Source organism: Acytostelium subglobosum (genome assembly GCF_000787575.1).
Source record: "Acytostelium subglobosum LB1 DNA, scaffold: scaffold6, whole genome shotgun sequence".
NCBI classification, from domain to species: Eukaryota; Evosea; class Eumycetozoa; order Acytosteliales; family Acytosteliaceae; genus Acytostelium; species Acytostelium subglobosum.
Genome location: NW_012236532.1, coordinates 697,980 through 713,847, shown reverse-complemented (window position 1 = coordinate 713,847; position 15,868 = coordinate 697,980). Strand labels below are relative to the sequence as shown.

General features: G+C 42.8%; 8 protein-coding genes across 8 annotated transcripts; all 8 read right to left on the bottom strand.

Annotated features, from left to right (window-relative positions):
• Nucleotides 1–92: 92 nt before the first annotated feature.
• Nucleotides 93–2,423, bottom strand: SAMD00019534_036160 (hypothetical protein; the record flags this gene model as incomplete). Its single annotated transcript, XM_012904508.1, has 2 exons — nt 93–256; nt 332–2,423. 2 exons carry the CDS (start codon nt 2,421–2,423, stop codon nt 93–95), a joined length of 2,256 nt encoding a protein of 751 aa, XP_012759962.1.
• Nucleotides 2,424–4,115: 1,692 nt separating this feature from the next.
• On the bottom strand, nt 4,116–5,132 carry SAMD00019534_036150 (hypothetical protein; the record flags this gene model as incomplete). The annotated part of the gene is made up of 1 exon (XM_012904507.1): nt 4,116–5,132. A coding segment is annotated over one exon (1,017 nt), but the record flags the coding sequence as incomplete, so codon positions are not given.
• Nucleotides 5,133–5,325: 193 nt separating this feature from the next.
• SAMD00019534_036140 (hypothetical protein) lies at nt 5,326–6,189 on the bottom strand (the record flags this gene model as incomplete). Its single annotated transcript, XM_012904506.1, has 3 exons — nt 5,326–5,738; nt 5,793–6,062; nt 6,132–6,189. Coding segments are annotated over 3 exons (741 nt in total), but the record flags the coding sequence as incomplete, so codon positions are not given.
• Nucleotides 6,190–6,383: 194 nt separating this feature from the next.
• Nucleotides 6,384–8,714, bottom strand: SAMD00019534_036130 (hypothetical protein; the record flags this gene model as incomplete). Its single annotated transcript, XM_012904505.1, has 1 exon — nt 6,384–8,714. The coding sequence occupies one exon, from the start codon at nt 8,712–8,714 to the stop codon at nt 6,384–6,386; it is 2,331 nt and encodes a 776-aa protein (XP_012759959.1).
• A 188-nt stretch (nt 8,715–8,902) lies between these two features.
• SAMD00019534_036120 (hypothetical protein) lies at nt 8,903–9,682 on the bottom strand (the record flags this gene model as incomplete). Its single annotated transcript, XM_012904504.1, has 1 exon — nt 8,903–9,682. The coding sequence occupies one exon, from the start codon at nt 9,680–9,682 to the stop codon at nt 8,903–8,905; it is 780 nt and encodes a 259-aa protein (XP_012759958.1).
• A 330-nt stretch (nt 9,683–10,012) lies between these two features.
• On the bottom strand, nt 10,013–11,152 carry SAMD00019534_036110 (hypothetical protein; the record flags this gene model as incomplete). The annotated part of the gene is made up of 1 exon (XM_012904503.1): nt 10,013–11,152. The coding sequence occupies one exon, from the start codon at nt 11,150–11,152 to the stop codon at nt 10,013–10,015; it is 1,140 nt and encodes a 379-aa protein (XP_012759957.1).
• Nucleotides 11,153–11,511: 359 nt separating this feature from the next.
• Nucleotides 11,512–13,752, bottom strand: SAMD00019534_036100 (hypothetical protein; the record flags this gene model as incomplete). Its single annotated transcript, XM_012904502.1, has 2 exons — nt 11,512–11,700; nt 11,764–13,752. 2 exons carry the CDS (start codon nt 13,750–13,752, stop codon nt 11,512–11,514), a joined length of 2,178 nt encoding a protein of 725 aa, XP_012759956.1.
• Nucleotides 13,753–14,147: 395 nt separating this feature from the next.
• Nucleotides 14,148–15,860, bottom strand: SAMD00019534_036090 (hypothetical protein; the record flags this gene model as incomplete). Its single annotated transcript, XM_012904501.1, has 2 exons — nt 14,148–14,448; nt 14,545–15,860. 2 exons carry the CDS (start codon nt 15,858–15,860, stop codon nt 14,148–14,150), a joined length of 1,617 nt encoding a protein of 538 aa, XP_012759955.1.
• Between the last annotated feature and the right edge of the window lie 8 nt (nt 15,861–15,868).

The window sequence follows — 15,868 nt, the reverse complement described above, 5'->3', positions numbered from 1 at the left end:
TCAACTGTTCAAATTTGAATTCAAATCACGTCCAACCCTTACCCCAACCCTTGCCCTTGCCCTCACACAATACTATCTAATTTTATTCAGAGTCAATGTGACACACTTAATACTTTATTGGATACCTTTTGTTTATCATCCTTGATTAGGAACTTGTTGACCAAATCGTTGGACACTGGATGCTTCTCCATACGTTCAAACATATATGATAATCGCTTTGAAATGAATGGAGTAGTTTGATCACTTAGGATCATCTCTATCATAGAGAGATGAGGTAGGAATAGTGTAATGTCTTCTTCCAGCCTCTTGGACAACAGGTTGAACAAAGTACCTTTGGGGAAGTTGAAGTGGACGAACCTTAGTACGTCGGTGTGTTGTTGTTTCAAACCGTTAAAGGCAACACCCAGATCATATGTAGTGCATCCAGCTTCCCAGAGACTGATGGTCGCGTCCAAGTTGAATAAATCGCCATGTTTAAACCATGACTGTTGGGCTTCTATCTCGTGATTCTTCAACATGTAGTCAATGAATCGTGCCACTTTGTTTGGATCGCGATCGATGTCTGTGTGTTTCTTGGACATGTATGTGTTGAACGAGTGTTGGGCCTCAAATTCCACTTTATAACAATGAGGCGTCCCTGCAAGGAATCGTATCATCTTCTTGTTGCCTTTGAGAATGGAGTCATTCACTGCGTCACTGTACAATGTATACGTCCATGGCAATTGTCCTTCGTTCCTGGAGATGAACCGGCAAAGGGTTTCAACTGATCCACTTATTATTGCCTTGTCAAACACGTCTGCACGTCTAAATATCGAGTACTCGAAAGTGTCCACAACGTACAAGACTATATCCATTCGATTGGAGTCCAATGCACTTTCAAAAAGTTCATGACTCTTTGATTTCAAGTCACCTTTTACATTGAAGTAATGCAACGACTCCAGTTCCACCTTGGCCATCCTACCACCACGGATGTACCGGATAAACGTTGGCAGGGTGAATGAACAATTATACTTGATTGATTCTTTATACACATAATCAAGGATGGTTCGATGCTGGCAGAAGGGTGCCATTTGAATGAGCGAGAATGTTTCTGATAGGGCATATTCTCCCCCAGGGAGGTATTGGACAAGCTTGAAGAAGTATGATGGGTCTTCCAGGCGCATCGATTTACCAATCACCTTGAGATCAACCCATTTGCCCAGGTGTTGTTGTTGGTTGTTCACAAGATAATCGATGATGTCAATCTTTCGTTGTTTGAACGCTTGCGATAGAATGTAGCGAGGCCACACCATATTGGGCAATCGACGATCCAAGATGTCCAAGACCAAGGGACTATCAATCAATAGCAGGTCACTTGAAGCATATCTGATCTGATCGTTTGATTGATTGTCGCACAGGAACTTGACGACCTGATGATGGCCAGCCTCGGCAGCCGACTTAAACATCCAATGACGACATCCATTTGGCGTGAGCCGATGTAGGTACTCTACAATCGAAAGATGTCCATGTATTATCGCACGTTCTAGTGCCACCTCCAGATTGCACTTGTTACCTCGTTTCTCTTGTAGATATCGCACCACGTCAAGATGTCCTTGTGTTGCGGCATCCGACAATGCATACTCTGAGCAGCCTTCATTGCGATTCTCATGGAGATATCTGACTATCTTTAGACTACCTGCTCCTGCGGCAATGTCCATCGCTGCAGCCTTGATATGCTTGCCCAGCTTGCATTCAATCTCCAGATACCTGAAGACCTCGAGTTCGTTTGCCTTGGCCGCAGCGTTGACTGTTTCCTTCATGATTGGCAGTCCATTGGTGTGGAGATATTTGATCAGCTCTAGACTCTTGCAACACCATAGTGAGAGTGACGAGATGACGTTGGTACAGCAACGTTCATTCAAGTTTAGAAGGCGCTTCAATCTCTCGGGAATGTTATGTTGATAGGGTAGAGGTATGCGGAACACCTCATGAATGAGACATTGCAGCATATCTGATGATATCTCGTACATATGTGATGAGGTCGGTAGGTTGTGGAAGGCCTTGTGACCGGCGGGCAGGGTATGTCCGAGGTACCGAACAATGTGTACATGGCCTTTGTCAATGGCATGATTTGCCAGTCCATCAAACAACTCGTGGACATGTGGATAGTAGCGTTGATATGCCCATTCGAGTATATTGAGATGTCCTCCAATGATTGCCTGCTTCACAATCTGTTGAAGGTTGGGAGCGAATGGGGCACCATCAATCTCAGACCAGCGATACTTTGAGTATCTCTGTTCTTGTTCGAGACATGATTGTTTGAGATGATCAAGTTGACCAAAGAGTGCCAACAACGTAGGTGATTGTCTTATCTCCTTCCAAACATACTTTGTCTGATGTTCTCCCAATGATCTATGAATAGTCTTTACACAAGCAAAGATCATTCGACGTAACACTACATTTCTAAATGTCTGATTGAACACATTTGATATTGAAGGTGATGTTGATGTTGATGGTGAATCAATATTGATCACTTTGTCCATTGAAAAAGTAATAATGTACTATGTATATATATTTGTAAGAACATGTTGGAGTAGTATCTGTCTTTGGACTTGGAGTACATTCCATGTTGTGTTTGAACTTAGACATCTAAGTTTCCAAAAATTGGAAACAACCAAGATGGGTCGAAGAATGAATGAATGAACATGAACAGAGAGAGAGAGATAGATACATTGAAGTAAGTTTTAGTAAATAAGTAAGTAACGTTGTTTGATGATGATGAAGTGATTGAGTTCTCCTGCGAACCCTTCCCGGATGCATCACAAAGATGTCATAGGTTCTGTACTGAGTGATGCTAGGCACAACTATGTGGTGGATGTCGAGGACAAGGACAAGGACCAGGACAACGACAAGTTCAAATACAAGGACAAAAGACAAGGACAAGGACAAGCAATATTTACGCGAGTTTCAGATGATGTGATGCTCAACATCTCATCTTGTTATAATGATCACTCGCCCGAATGCCATGTGACACCAAGTGACTCCACTCCACTCTGACTACACTACTCGTGTTTTGATGTTTGATTATGTTTGATGATGTCAGTCAATCAGAAAGCCGATCCCTTTGTGTATACCTGAATGCTAAGTATGTCTTTGTTTGACCTCCAATGAGGGCTCAATCGACCCCCTCACAAGGGTACAAACCATGACACGACTTGGGTACATCCCATCAAATTCTTGCAAAACAGGGCTTCAGATAATTCGTGAAACGACAAAACTCACGCGACTTTGATCGATCAAATAATTAATTAATCAATCAAAAATACCCAAAAACTATAAATATCCATTGCAAGTCATCACATCCATTTGAGGAGCTTGATGTTTAAACCAATAGTTGTAGTGTAGTGTACTGTACATTCATTCATTCATACTTGAATCCACCCATCGTCATTGATTGACTCACAACATCAGATCACTTCAATATCATCCATCAATCACATCACATCATATATCATTATATAACAATGAAATATACAATAATATTTATATTTATATTTATATTTATCATTGGACAATACTCAACTATGGCAACAACCACCACCACTACTACTGGTTGTTGCCAAGGTATTGGCACAGAATGTACTACAACACCAGTATACCTTCCAGATGATACACATTGGATCAATTGTACAGGTACTCAATCAACTAGTAGTAATGATTCAACAGTAATAGTGTGTAGCAAGTCATGTGTAATAGAGGACCATCATCCACCCGATCACAACAATGACAACAAGTCAAAACTAAGTCTGAACAATATAATAATGGCAATTGTAATACCTATTATAAGTGTATTACTCACAATCATATTCATTGTTGTTGTTGTCAAGATTGTCAAACGAAGAAAGGAACAAAACAAGGCACATGCAGTACTTGGTCATCATCATCAGCATCATGGACACTCCTCCACATCCAGTCAACATCATCAGCACACGTCTGATGTCGAGATGTCCAATGTAGCACTGGGGAACCATCAACGTTAATTATTAATAAATAGTCTGATAAATAATTTAATTTAAAATAACATCCTGGATATGAAGACCATTATGGAATATGTCAGAACGGGCGCCATTCGCTCATGCATTGTTAAGATACTCTAATACAGGAGTGTGGCCGCCCAGCCCTGCCAATTCCATCGCCTCATGGGTAAATCCTTCAGTTCGCGTCTCGTGAAGATATTGAACGACATGAAGATGGCCACCTGACGCAGCAGAGTCGATCGCTTGTGTGGTACATCCTTCAGTTCGCGTCTCGTGTAGATAGCGCACGACATCGAGATGGCCACCCGCGGCAGCAGAGTTCATCGTCTCTGTTGTGATATATGATGCGGTCTGATTCTTGAGAATGAACTTCACGCCCTCCAGGCTTCCATGTCTGGCCATGTCATCAATGAGATGTATTCCCAGGGGGAGACTATTCGCATGCAGGTACTTGATCATGTCCAAGTTATGACTGCACCAATAACACAGACTCAAGAGCAAGCCTTCACAGTTGACATTGTCCATATTGAGCAGCAGCGTCATATGTTCAGGTATATGATCGACACCTTGGTAGGGCAGTGTCAACTGGAACACCTCTTCAATGAGTGTGTGCAGCATTGCCTCACTCGATATCTTGTTGACTTCGCATGGGAACTGATAGAATGCCATCAGTTGCCAGTGTTGTCCAAAGAAGCGCACGATGTCCACATGATCATGCACCACTGCTTCGTCGGCCAACTTATAGAACATCCCGCCTAGATGGTGATTGGCAAAGTATCGTTGATGTGCCCACTCAATGATTTGAAGGTGTCCTCCAATGACTGCGCCTCGCATCACCTGGTTGAGATTGGGGACGAATGGGGCGCCATTATTGATCACTAATAAACTTATTAAGCCATTATTATTATACTTTGCCTCAATTGTTGATAGTGATTCCTTTAGAAACTCATGTTGACCAAAGAGTGCCAACAACATTGGTGAGCTCATGACCTCCATCCATGTGTAGCACTTTGTTCTTTCCGCGAGCTTGTTGTGAATGATCTTGACCTGACTAAAGATGATGCGACGGATCACTTTATTGCCCATCACAGCAATGAAGAATTGGTCCAACATCATCAATGTGCTCTCTATCTATCTATTGTATATTGATGATTGTGTGAATGATATGATTGAAAGATTAACTGATTTGGAAATCTTAAATGATCGCCTAAAAAGGAAGTGTGCCTGAATGATCGCCTGATATGGAAATCATCGTTCGCTCCATACGATCAATGTAGGTTATATACAAAATATATACATTTATTTATTACTGATCATTATCATGCTCTTGATTCGAGTGATCATCCATCTCTGCAGTCCACAAGGTCATGTTGTCTCGCAGCATTTGCATTATTAGCGTGGCATCTCTGTACTCATTGTCTGGCAGTCCATCCAAGTCTGCGATTGCACCATCGAATGTGTTCTTGGCCAGCTCTATTGCTTTCTCAGGTCTATTCAGTATCTCGTAGTAGAATACAGCATAACTTAGTGCCAGACCTAGTCGAATAGGATGTGTCCGTGGCATGGATTGGTTCGCCTCCTCCATCGCCTTTTCATATTCCTTCATCGATAGTTCAGAGACCTGTCTGTGCGCTTCACCAACTGGAGTTACCTCAGCCTTATAGCGAAGGTAGTCACCAGCCAGCTTGTGATAGAATGTCTTGGCATCGCATTGTTGTGTGGCTGAGGCTGTGGCAGTGGCAGCAGAAGTTGTCGACTCATCAGCAGCAGACGAACATGCAGGCAACAGATGATCCTTCAACAAGCTAAACACTTCATCACATATTATATTCAACTCTTCTTCTATCTTTGATCTAAACTCTGCTATCAGTAACAGGTGTTGTTGATTGCCCTTTGACTCCTCATTATCCTGTATCGATTTGATTATTCTCCAAGAAGCACGTCTCTCACCAACTAGATTCCTGTAGGCCACTGATAACAAGTTCCTTTCCTCTACTGTCATATCAACATTCATCTTTGCCATCTGATACATTGCATCCTTCATCTCTAGAAATCGCACTATGGTCAGTCACTCCGTCGCCAGGAATACCAACATGTTGCTCGCGCGTGCAATACCTTTATATCTCTCAGTTTGTTCAGCCAGCTTGGCAAGATAGATTAAATCATCTCTTGTGTACGACATATTCTATTAATATCTATGTATTTGTTTGTTTGAAGTGAGTAACATAAGTTTGATTGATTGTTTTGGGTGTCGTTTCATCGTCATCGCTCAAAGATATTTTCATGAACATCTTATCTTATTTTGGAAGTGATCGATTATCGCCATTGTATGATATGATTGATTGATAACAAATTATTATTTATATATTATATTATATATTTGTTGAGTAAGTTGTAGGAGATTTGATATCGTGCAATGGATTGGAGTTTGACTGAATTCCTGTCAATGAATGGCTCGACTTGGTGACCAAGGATGATGTCAGACATTGGTAAATTGATGAATAGTAATGGATTATAAATTGATACCATCATCTCCATCAACAACCGCCTATCCACTCTATTGTTAAAGTACAAGTATCTTGTAATGTCATAGTTTGCTGTCGCGACCAGGTTGGTTGCAAGATCCTCACGGTACTTGGTGGCACCAGCTTCAAACAATGCTATTGTGGCATCCAAGTCATAGCTGCTTCCCTTTGCGGCGAATGCACTCTCTGGTGGGGCGGTGACTGAGTGATTGCGCACCATATACTCCACAAATCGATGAGTTTTGGGTGAGTCCTTCTTATCGGGCATTGTTGCGAGGTACTTGTTGAATGAGGTCTGAGCATCGAATTGAAGTTGGTCTCTATAGTGTTCGGTGAGGTATCGCACCATCTCCAAATCGCCGCCACAAATGGCCAGGTGTACCGATTGTTGATAGGCAAACTTGGAGGTTGGAAGGATGCCACCAGTGTTGCTAAGCATGCATTGAAGGATGTCCAGACGTCCCTTCTCAATGGCCGTCGCAAAGAAGTCGGACTTTGTTTGAATATTGAATCCAACATTGTCCAACATGTACTTGACAATGTCAAGTCGATCAGCTTCGATGGCCTCTATGAGTATATCATATTGGATCGATGCATTTGTTAGGCCACCCTTCTCGTGGATGAATGCCAATGAGTCCAAGACCACAGTCTCCATCTTCTTGACTGACCGGTATGCAAAGGAGATGCTATGGCGTATGGAGGCTGAGTGTATGTACTCCAAGATGTCAGTGTGTGGGCACCATGGTGCCATCCTGATGCAATACTGTAGGATTGGATTGATATTGTCACCATCATCACCAACATGTTTGATGAATTTGTGGAATATGTTTGATTGAGGAAGGTCCATCGAGCGCCCAATCAATTTGACATCGATATAGCATTGGGCCAACAACTCGTGGTCAAAGATGAAGTTGATCATATCCATGTGTTTCTTTATGATCGCGTTGTAAAGGGTGTCATCTACCACGATCATTTGTGGCATCGTTCGGTAGAGTACCTCCAGGACCTGCCTGGATATGGGCTCCATCATGGTGAAGATCTTAATTGTGAGATGGGGATACTTCTCACAAAGTATTTCAATGATCTGTGCGTGTCCATTGAGGGCCGCGCCATCAAGTGCAAAGCCCGTACAACCCTCGGTCCTGTTGCTAATGAGATACTCAACGATGGACTGATGACCGGCCTCTGCTGCAATGTCCATGGCATTAGTTTGGCAGGTCTCAGTGCGATTCTCTTGAAAGAATCGAAGGACATCCAGGTGGCCTTTGGTGGCCGCCTCCTCCATCGCCCAGAATGAACACCCTTCGGTGCGATGTTCATGAAGGTATCGTACAATGTCGAGATGGCCAGACATTGAAGCTCTGTCCATCACACCTGTGCTCACAACCAAGTCGCTTGGCCTTGCTTCCTCCAGGATGTATTGGATGACGTCCAGTCTACCGTGCCGGGCAGCTTCATCCAATGTCTTATCATGGAACGGGAGTCCGTTGAGATGGAGATACTTGATCAGGTCGAGGCTCCAGGATGACCAAATTGAGAGGCAACTGATCTGGACCAGGCAGATCTTGGCATTAAGATTGACATGATTGATCATTACATCGAGGATCTGATCAGGGTTGAATGGCAACTCGATTCCAAACGCTTTGAGGAGGGCTTGTAGCATAGACTCACTCGGAATACGGCTGAAAATGCCCGGAAAGAGATTGAATGCTCTGAACTCGGGATGGTGTCCAAAGAATTGAATGATATCTACTCGATCATATTGAATGGCAACGTTTGCAAGTTCATAGAATGCCTCGTTGAGGTGTGGGAAGTATCGTTGATGCACCCATTCAAGTATGTGGAGGTGTCCACCGATGACTGCATGACGAGTGAGTGATCGCAACTTGGGAATGAATGGTGCACCATCAATCTCTGACCATTTGTGACGGTTGTATCTCTGTTCGATTGATAGACACAGTTGTTTGAGTGGCTCCAAGTATCCAAACAATGACAACATATCAACTGATTGAATCAGATCATTCCATTGATGTGTTCGACTGTCTGAGTATTGTACACGATGTATCTGTTTGACATGTCCAAAGATCAATCGTCTCACAACCTGATTGTTGAGTATCTGATTGAATCTTCTTTGTTGTTGTTGTTGTGAGGTGAATTGATCGTTGACCATCATGTTGTATAATGTATCTGTATGATACTCTATAACTTGTATTGTATAATAATGGATCAAGTGATCATTAGATCATAAAATATCTTAGCTTTTTGAGAATTGTTTAATTGGTCGACAACCCCCACTTCCATTACCCACTCAATAAATAAATCAATCAATCACTGGAACTATCCCAATCAATTTATTGATATTTATTTCATGAGGTACTTTGGGAGAAGTCTGAGTGAGAGTGGTTTGTTCTTTAGGTGATCCAAGCCCACGTATTCTCTTTGGATGAATGGTGCACCATCTTTGTGAAGGAGGACCATCTCAGCCATTGGCAGATCAACAAATGGCCATAATCCTCTGCTACTTGCCTTCATCAGCTCTCCAACGAATGAATCCTTATCATCCCTATCAACATATTGATTGTAGTACAAGTATCGTATAGCGTCATACTTCCCATACTCAATCCATTTGGTTGTGGTCTGTTTAGATAGAGGGAATTTGCAACCTGCTTCGCTAATTGATATTACAGCATCCAGGTCGTGGTCGATGTTTTTGAGTCCCATCTTGAACGAGCCTGGAGGTATATTTACGGAATGATTGGTCTTCATATAATCCACAAATTGAGCTGTGTTACTTGAGCCTGAAGTCTGCGACGCCATCTTATGATATTGATTATATGAACTCTGAGCATTCATGTGGAAGTGTTCTTTGAATCTCTCGCCCGAGATGAATCGCACCATCTCGAGATGGCCTTTGGTAATGGATTGATCAACGCAACTCGCATATGAGCCTCTATCCTTTGGCAATTGGCCATCTACACCAATCTTATCCAGCATAAATTGGAGGATGTCCACGTGTCCCTTTGAAATGACGGAATCAAACAAGGCGACCGACTCGTCATGAGTAGCGGGTCGGTATCCAACTGTGCCCAAGATGAACTTGACAATGTCAGTTAGACCAAGCTGGATGGCCCCAAACAGCATGTCGTGATGGATGACTGTGAGAGATTCCAGGCCACCTTTGTGATGAATGAACTCCAATGCATCCAAGACCATGTAACTCAGACTATTTTCGTCAACTCGAGGACATAGGAATTGTACTCCCACTCCATCTTGTGTGCATGATTGGTAGATATACTCCAAGATGTCATTGTGTTTGCAATATGGCATCATCGTGATGCATGTTGGCAAGACTGTTGCCAATGTTGTATCGATTGATGGATTGGCAACATGTTTGATCAACTTGAAGAATAGCTTTGATTGATCGAGCATCATCGCACTGCCAAACACTTTGTCATTCAAACATCTGGAAATTTACTCTGTCGACTTGTTGTCAATGATATACTCAATCATATTCATATGAGATACATCGACTTCATTGTATATGTTGTCATCCTCCCATATCTGACTTGGCATCAATCGATCAAGTACCTCTAGGACCTGATGCGACCTCACGCTCATCAGGTACGCATTACTGATTCTAAGGCTTGGATACCTCTCGCAAATGAACTGAACTATCTGCGCATGCCCTTGAATTGCTGCGTTCATCAGCGCCTCGTCTGTATCACCTACACTCGGGTCGATGTGATGTAGGTATTCGACCACGGACAGGTGTCCCTCGACAACTGCACGCCCAAAGGCAGTTGAAAGGTCGAGGTCCTCGGTGCGATTCTGGTGAAGGAATCTGACAACTTCCAGGTGGCCTTGTTCAGCGGCACCATTCATCGCCCGACTTGTACAGCCTTCAGATCGATGTTCATGAAGATAGCGCACGATGTTAAGATGGCCATTCCTCGCAGCATTGTCCATCGCTCTATGTGTGATTACTATATCCGACTTGTTCTCGAGGAGGTATTGGATGACGTCCAGATGGCCGAGATGAGCAGCATCATCGATAGTAGATTCATGGAATGGCAGTCCATTGGCATGAAGATACTTGATCATGTCGAGATTCCCACATGACCATACCGAGAAAAGACGGAGCAGTCGTAGACATCCATCAGCATCAATGTTGAGATGATTGATCATTGCATCTGGGATGTGATCGAGATCATTCTTGAATGGCAATATGATTCCAAACACTTTGATCAAAGTATGTATCATCGCTTCGCTTGTCCGATAATTGGTAGGATTAGAGTTCTTTGTTGTTGGAAAGTTATTGAATGCTCTGAACTCGGGATGTTGTGCAAAGAATTGAGCAATGTCAACTCGATCATATTGAATGATCTCTGTCGCAAGCTCATAGAATACCTCGTTGAGATGTTGGAAGTATCGCTGATGCACCCATTCAAGTATGTGGAGATGTCCACCGATGACTGCATGACGAGTGAGTGATCGCAAATTTGGAATGAATGGTGCACCATCAATCTCTGACCATTTGTGACGGTTGTATCTCTGTTCGATTGATAGACAGAGTTGTTTGAGTTGTTCAAAGTATCCAAACCGTGCCAACATATTAACTGATTGAATTAGATCATTCCATCGATATAATAGATTGAAAGAATGAGAGTATGTTATACTATTAATGCCTTTGACATGTTCAAAGATCAATGGTCTCACAACCTGATTGTTGATAATCTGATTGAATCGTCTTTGTTGTTGTTGTTGTTGTTGTGAGGTGCTTTGATCGTTGACCATGTTGTACCTGTATACTTGTATCTTATTCGACAAATGATCATCTCGCAAGTGTCGAGGGATGTAAATCCCTCGACAAAATACTCTATCACAATCAAAATTAATATTATTTCCCGGAACTAACACTGTTCCACTGGAACTATCCCAATCACTAAATCAATCAATTTATTGATATTTATTTAAAAGAGGTACTTTGAGAGAAGTATCAGTGAGAGTGGAAAGTCTCTAAAATGATCCAAGTCGTTGTGGAAGAATACTCTTTGGATGAATGGTACACCTTTCTTGTGACAAAGGACAATCTCAGCCATTGGCAGATTGGCAAATACTTCTCTGAAACGTTGCTTCAAAAGAATTCCAACGAGTACATCCTTATTATCAACATGTTGATTGAAGTATAAGTATCGAACGATGTCATACATCCCTTTGCAAACCAATTCATATGCGGTATCTGGATAAATTGGGTATGCACCACCTGCCTCATTAATTGAGATTATGGTGTCCAGGTCGAGGACAAAGTCTCGATGGCCAATCTTGTATGGGTCTAGGGATTCTTGGACTTTGACTGCATGATTGGACCTCATATACTCCACGAATCGAGGTGTGTCTGGAGAGGCACTCTTTGTCAACACTTCATTGAGATACTCATTGAATGAGCTCTGAGCTGTCATGGAAATAAGGTGCTTGAATCTTTCGCAAGAGATGAATCGCACCATCTCCAGATGGCCATTGACAATGGCTTGATCAACACATACTGCGTAGTATGCCCTGGACTCTGGCAATTGGCCATCAACACCAATCTTGTCAAGCAGGAACTGGAGGATGTCCACGTGACCGTGTGAAATGGCTCGATCAAACAAGGCAACCGCCAAGTCATGCGTAGAGGGTCGGTATCCAACCGTGTCCATGATGAACTTGACAATGTCGAATCGACCAAATCTGATGGCACCCATCAAGATGCCGTGCTGGATGGTCGCAGGTGATTGCAGGCCACCTTTGTGATGAATGAACTCCAATGCATCCAAAACTACATATTCTGCATCGTCGTCGCCAACTTGAGGACACAGGAATGGCACTCCCATTCCATCTTGTGTGCATGATTCGTAGATGTTCTCCAAGATGTCCTTGTGTTCGCAAAATGGCGCCATCGTTAGGCATGCTGGCAAGACTGTTGCCAAAGTGAAGGATAGATTAACCATATGTTTGATCAACTTGAAGAATAGCTTTGATTGATCAAGTAGCATGGATTTGCCAAACACCTTGTCATTCAAACATCTGGCAATGTACTCTGTCGACTTGTTGTCAATGATATACTCGATCCTATTCATAAGTGTATCACCGTCTCGATTGTATATTCTGTCATCCTCCCATATCTGACTTGGCATCAATCGATCAAGTACCTCTAGGACTTTACGAGAACTCACGTTCATCAGGTTATGAGCACCAATTCTAAGACTTGGAAATCTCTCACAAATGAACTGGACTATATGTGCGTGGCCGTCCGTGGCTGGGTATGTTAGCGCCTTATTGGTACAATCTACACTCGAGTCGAAGTGATGTAGGTATTCGACCACGGACAGGTGTCCCTCGACTGCTGCACTCTCAAAGGCTGTTTTGTGATCCATAACTTCGGTGCGATTCTCGAGAATGAATCGGATAACATCCAGGTGGCCATTCTCTGCGGCACCAACAATCGCCTGACCTGAACAACCTTCAGTTCGTTGTTCATGAAGATATCGAACTGTATCAAGATGGCCATTCCTCGCAGCATTGTCCATCGCATACTCACAGATGTAAGTATCCGACTTGTTCTCGAGGAGGTATTTGATGACGTCCAGATGGCCGTTGTATGCAGCCTCATAGATAGTAGATTCATGGAATGGCAGTCCATTGACATGAAGATACTTGATCATGTTGAGGTTCCCACATGACCAAACCGAGAAAAGACGGAGCAGTCGTAGACATCCATCAGCATCCAGGTTGAGATGATTGATCATTGCATCTGGGATGTGATCAGGATCATTCTTGAATGGCAATGTGATTCCAAACAACTTGATCAAAGTATGTATCATCGACTCGCTTGTCCGATATCTGATGGTCTCATAGTTCTTTGTTGTTGGAAAGTTATTGAATGCTCTGAACTCGGGATGTTGTCCAAAGAATTGAGCAATGCCAACTCGATCATATTGAATGGTCTCTGTCGCAAGGGCATAGAATACCTCGTTGAGATGTGGGAAGTAACGTTGATGCACCCATTCAAGTATGTGGAGGTGTCCACCAATGACTGCATGACGAGTGAGTGATCTCAACTTTGGAATGAATGGTGCACCATCAATCTCTGACCATTTGTGACGGTTGTATCTCTGTTCGATTGATAGACACAGTTGTTTGAGTGGCTCCAAGTATCCAAACAATGACAACATATCAACTGATTGAATCAGATCATTCCATTGATATGTTCGACTGTTTGAGTATTGTACACGATTTATCTGTTTGACTTGTCCAAAGATCAATCGTCTCACAACCTGATTGTTGATAATCTGATTGAATAGTCTTTGTTGTTGTTGTTGTGAGGTATATTGATCGTTGGCCATATTGTACTTGTATTACAAATGACCTGAACTCTGATCATTAAATTAAAAATCAAGTTTTTGATCAAAAACTTCCTAATACTGAAGTTCTGATGCATCTCCATTCCAAACCCAATATATTACTGGTACTATTCCAATTAAATAGGCATTCTCTCTCTTATCAATCTGGAACTATCCCAATCATTCACAATCAAATAATGTTAATTAATTAATTTATTAATAATTATTTAAATTAGGTACTTTGTGAGAAGTACGAGTGAGAGTGGAAAGATCCTAAGCTTATCCAAGTCCACAGATTGTCTATTGATGAATGGTGCACCATCCTTGTGACGAAGGACAATCTCAGCCATTGGCAGATCAACAAATAGTGGCGATAATCCTCTGCTACCTGCCTTCATAAGCTCTCTAACTAGCACTTCCTTTTCATGATCGTTTTGATTGAAGAATAAGTATCGTACGATGTCATACTCTCCTTTGTCAACCAATTTTCTTTGATATATTGGAATTGGGTATACGCCACCTGCCTCACTAATTGAGATTATGGTGTCCAGGTCGAGGATGATGTCCAAATTGAATGAGGCTGGCGATACCTGGACTTGGACCGCATGATTGGACCTCATATACTCCACGAATCGAGGTGTGTCTGGAGAGGCATTCCCAATCAACACTCGTTTGAGATAATTATTGAATGAGCCCTGAGTAGTCATGCAAATAAGGTCCTTGAATCTTTCGCAAGAGATGAATCGCACCATCTCCAGATGGCCATTGATAATGGCTTGATCAACGCAATCTGCGTAGAATGTCCTAGACTCTGGCAATTGGCCATCAACACCAATACTGTCCAGCAGGAACTGGAGGATGTCCACTTGACCGTGCGAAATGGCACGATCAAACAAGTCAACCGACAAGTGATGCTTAGAGGGTCGGTACCCAACCGAGTCCAGGATGAACTTCACAATGTCGATGCGACCAAACCTGATGGCGCCCATCAAGATGCCGTGCAGGATGGTCGCAAGTGATTGCAGGCCACCTTTGTGATGAATGAACTCCAATCCAGCCAAGACCAGATATTTTGCATCGCGGTCGTCAACTTCAGGACACAGGAATGGTACTCCGATTCCATCTTGTGTGCATGATTGGTAGATATACTCCAAGATGTCATTGTGTTTGCAATATGGTATCAAATTGGTGCATCCTAGCAAGACTGCAGTAAATGTTGATGGATTGACAATATGTTTGATCAACTTGAAGAATAGCTTTGATTGATCGAGTAACATGGATTTGCCAAGCACTCTGTCATTCAAACATCTGGCAATGTACTCTGGGGTCTTGTGATCAATGATATACTCGATCACATGTAATTCTTGGAATCGATTGTATATTCTGTCCACCTCCCATATCTGACTTGACATCAATCGATCAAGTACCTCCAGGACCTGATGCGATCTCACGCTCATCAGGTCAAAAGTAGTGATTCTAAGACTTGGATATCTCTCACAAATGAACTGGACTATCTGTGTTTGGCCTTCAATGGCTGGTTGTATCAGCGCGTTGTACCTACAAACAATTTTCGGGTCGATGTGATGTAGGTATTGGATCACGGACAGTTGCCCCTTGACTGCTGCACTCTCAAAGGCTGTTGAGTGATCGAGGTCCTCGGTGCGATTCTCGTGAAGGAATCTGACTACATCCAGGTGGCCATTCTCCGCGGCACCCTTCATCGCCCAACTTGAACAGCCTTCAGTTCGTTGTTCATGAAGATAGAGCACGATGTTAAGATGGCCATTAGTCGCGGCATAGTCCATCGCACTCCCAGTGATGTAAGTATCCGACTTGTTCTCGAGGAGGTATTGGATGACGTCCAGATGGTCGCTCCCAGCAGCCTCAGAGATAGTAGATTCATGGAATGGCAGTCCATTGGCATGAAGATACTTGATCATGTTGAGTT